The sequence below is a fragment of the Emiliania huxleyi genome (assembly GCF_000372725.1).
Source record: "Emiliania huxleyi CCMP1516 unplaced genomic scaffold EMIHUscaffold_752, whole genome shotgun sequence".
NCBI lineage: Eukaryota > Haptophyta > Isochrysidales > Noelaerhabdaceae > Emiliania > Emiliania huxleyi.
In genome coordinates, this window is record NW_005196365.1 from 1 (window position 1) to 2,038 (window position 2,038).

The 2,038-nt window shown below is 62.7% G+C and overlaps 1 protein-coding gene across 1 annotated transcript; it reads left to right on the top strand.

Moving 5' to 3' along the window:
• Window positions 1-326: 326 nt before the first annotated feature.
• Window positions 327-1,180, top strand: EMIHUDRAFT_446382 (hypothetical protein; the record flags this gene model as incomplete). Its single annotated transcript, XM_005760453.1, has 6 exons — window positions 327-389; window positions 475-502; window positions 571-599; window positions 669-755; window positions 829-887; window positions 956-1,180. Coding segments are annotated over 6 exons (297 nt in total), but the record flags the coding sequence as incomplete, so codon positions are not given.
• Window positions 1,181-2,038: the final 858 nt, after the last annotated feature.

Genomic DNA, 2,038 nt, shown 5'->3' on the forward strand with positions numbered 1-2,038 from the left:
GGTGCCATCGATTTGCGAGGAGGGACGGATGGGTCGGATGCACTCAATCCCATGGTACGTACACAACTCAAGGGGCAGGTGTTGCAACGAGTGAGTGGATCAAATACACCGAACTCCAGCCTACTCTAGTTGTTGCTCCATGCGTTTGGTTTTGTTTGGGCATGAGCACATGGTTACGAGAGACTTCGACAGTGACCCAAGGCATATTATTCACGATTCCTGGTTCATACTTGCTGACCTGGAGTCTTAGCAGTCTGCCCAGTAGCATCCGACGTGGCGAGCGCCTGTCGCGATCGAGCAGCCAGCCAGACCTACAAAGCTTGCGGCGCTGCCCTCCGAGCACGACGGCGGCGCGGTCGCCTCGCTGCGGGAGTGGCACGCTGCTGACGGCGCCGAGCTCTGCCCGTGCCGCCGCCTCTGCTCAGTGGTGTGCGTGTGTGCGTATTTGACGGTTCCGCGCCGCTCGCTGCTCAGGCGCCGAGCTGGTCGTCGCGTTGCACGCGTGCGGCGGCACCTCTGATGTGCCGAGGCCGCCGGTGCAAGACGCTTCACGGCGCAAGGTGTGAACAGGTGCGGCGGCCTCTCGGACGTCGCGCTCGGCCCCGCAGCAAGGAGCCGCGCTTCGTGCCCCGTGTCTGCGCGCCGTTCACACCGCAACTTGTGAGCAGGCCTCGCCGCCAAGTGCGGCGCCTCGTGCCTGGTCTGCACCTGCTGCTTCGGCAAGCACCGCCGCCTTTGCGCGGCGCGGGAGTGGGGTGCGCCGCGGCGTCGAGGAGGGGGAGAGAGAGGTGTTCACGGCTGCAGTCCATGAAGAGGCGCTGTTCACAGGCTTGCCGTGCGAGGAGGAGGAGAAGGACGTCCTCTGCCGGATGGCGGACTGCGTGGAGGCGTCTCCGAGGCGCGTCATTCTTTTTAATCCTCGGACCGTTCTGAACGAGCAGTGGCGATTTCGTAGGACTCGATCTCCGACGAGGCGAGGCGCGTGATCAGCAGCTTGAGGCTCGAGCGACTGCGCCGCACGCTGCGCCCATCGAGCACGCTCGTGCGCGCAAGCATCCGCACCTTCCCACGCACCTTCTCGCGGCAGAATGTTGTCCTCGGCGCCGAGTGCGCGCCGTGCGCTCCTGTGTTCTGAAGAGTGAAGAAATGCAGAGGTAAGGTAAGGTAAGGTAAACTTCTCCACACACACGAGGTGGTGGGGCAAGGGGGGTAAGGTAAGGTAAGGTAAACTTCTCCACACACACGAGGTGGTGGGGCAAGGGGGGGCAACCCTCGCGTCTCCACGTCTAACGACAGGAGCCCCACGGCATTTAAAGTGCAAGGCCCGGTGCGCGTGGGTGAGCGGTGTGTGTGTGTGTGTGTGTGTGTGTGTGTGTGTGTGTGTGTGTGTGTGTGTGTGTGTGTGTGTGTGTGTGTGTGTGTGTGTGTGTGTGTGTGTGTGTGTGTGTGTGTGTGTGTGTGTGTGTGTGTGTGTGTGTCTCACGTCACTGCATCCTCCGCCGGTTCCTCCCGTCGCCTCTTCTTTGTTCGAATGTTTTTCAATGCATCGTTCACGAAGGCCTCACATGTTGCTAGCGTTCTTGGCGAATGTCTTGAAATGGGCAGCAGGCGCTGTCTGCTCGCGGTCTGTGCGGACCGCTCGTCCTCCTCGCCCTTCTGTCGTCCTCCCGTCCCTCCCCTGCACCATGGCCTTCTCGGCACTTCTTTCTCCATCCGCCTCGCCCGGCCTTTTCGCATCGTGCCGTTCGCCCTCCATTCGGTGACCTCCATGGCTGTCCGCCCCTTTTTGGGTGGCGCTCTCGATACGGGTGCGTCAACCTCGACGTCGCTGTCGCCCTCCCCGTCCCCGCCGGCGTGCGTGCCTCGGTTCGCGTCATCGGTAGCGTCTCCGTTGTTCCCTCGTGCCCCAGCCGTCGCCCTCTCTGCTCGGGCCGTTAGCGATTTCGCTCCTCCTGCGTGTCGCCCCTCCGTCCCCTCCCCTTTCTTCGTCGTCATCGTGGCTGTCGCGAAAGCCCTCCGGTCCCTCGATCCCTCGCCT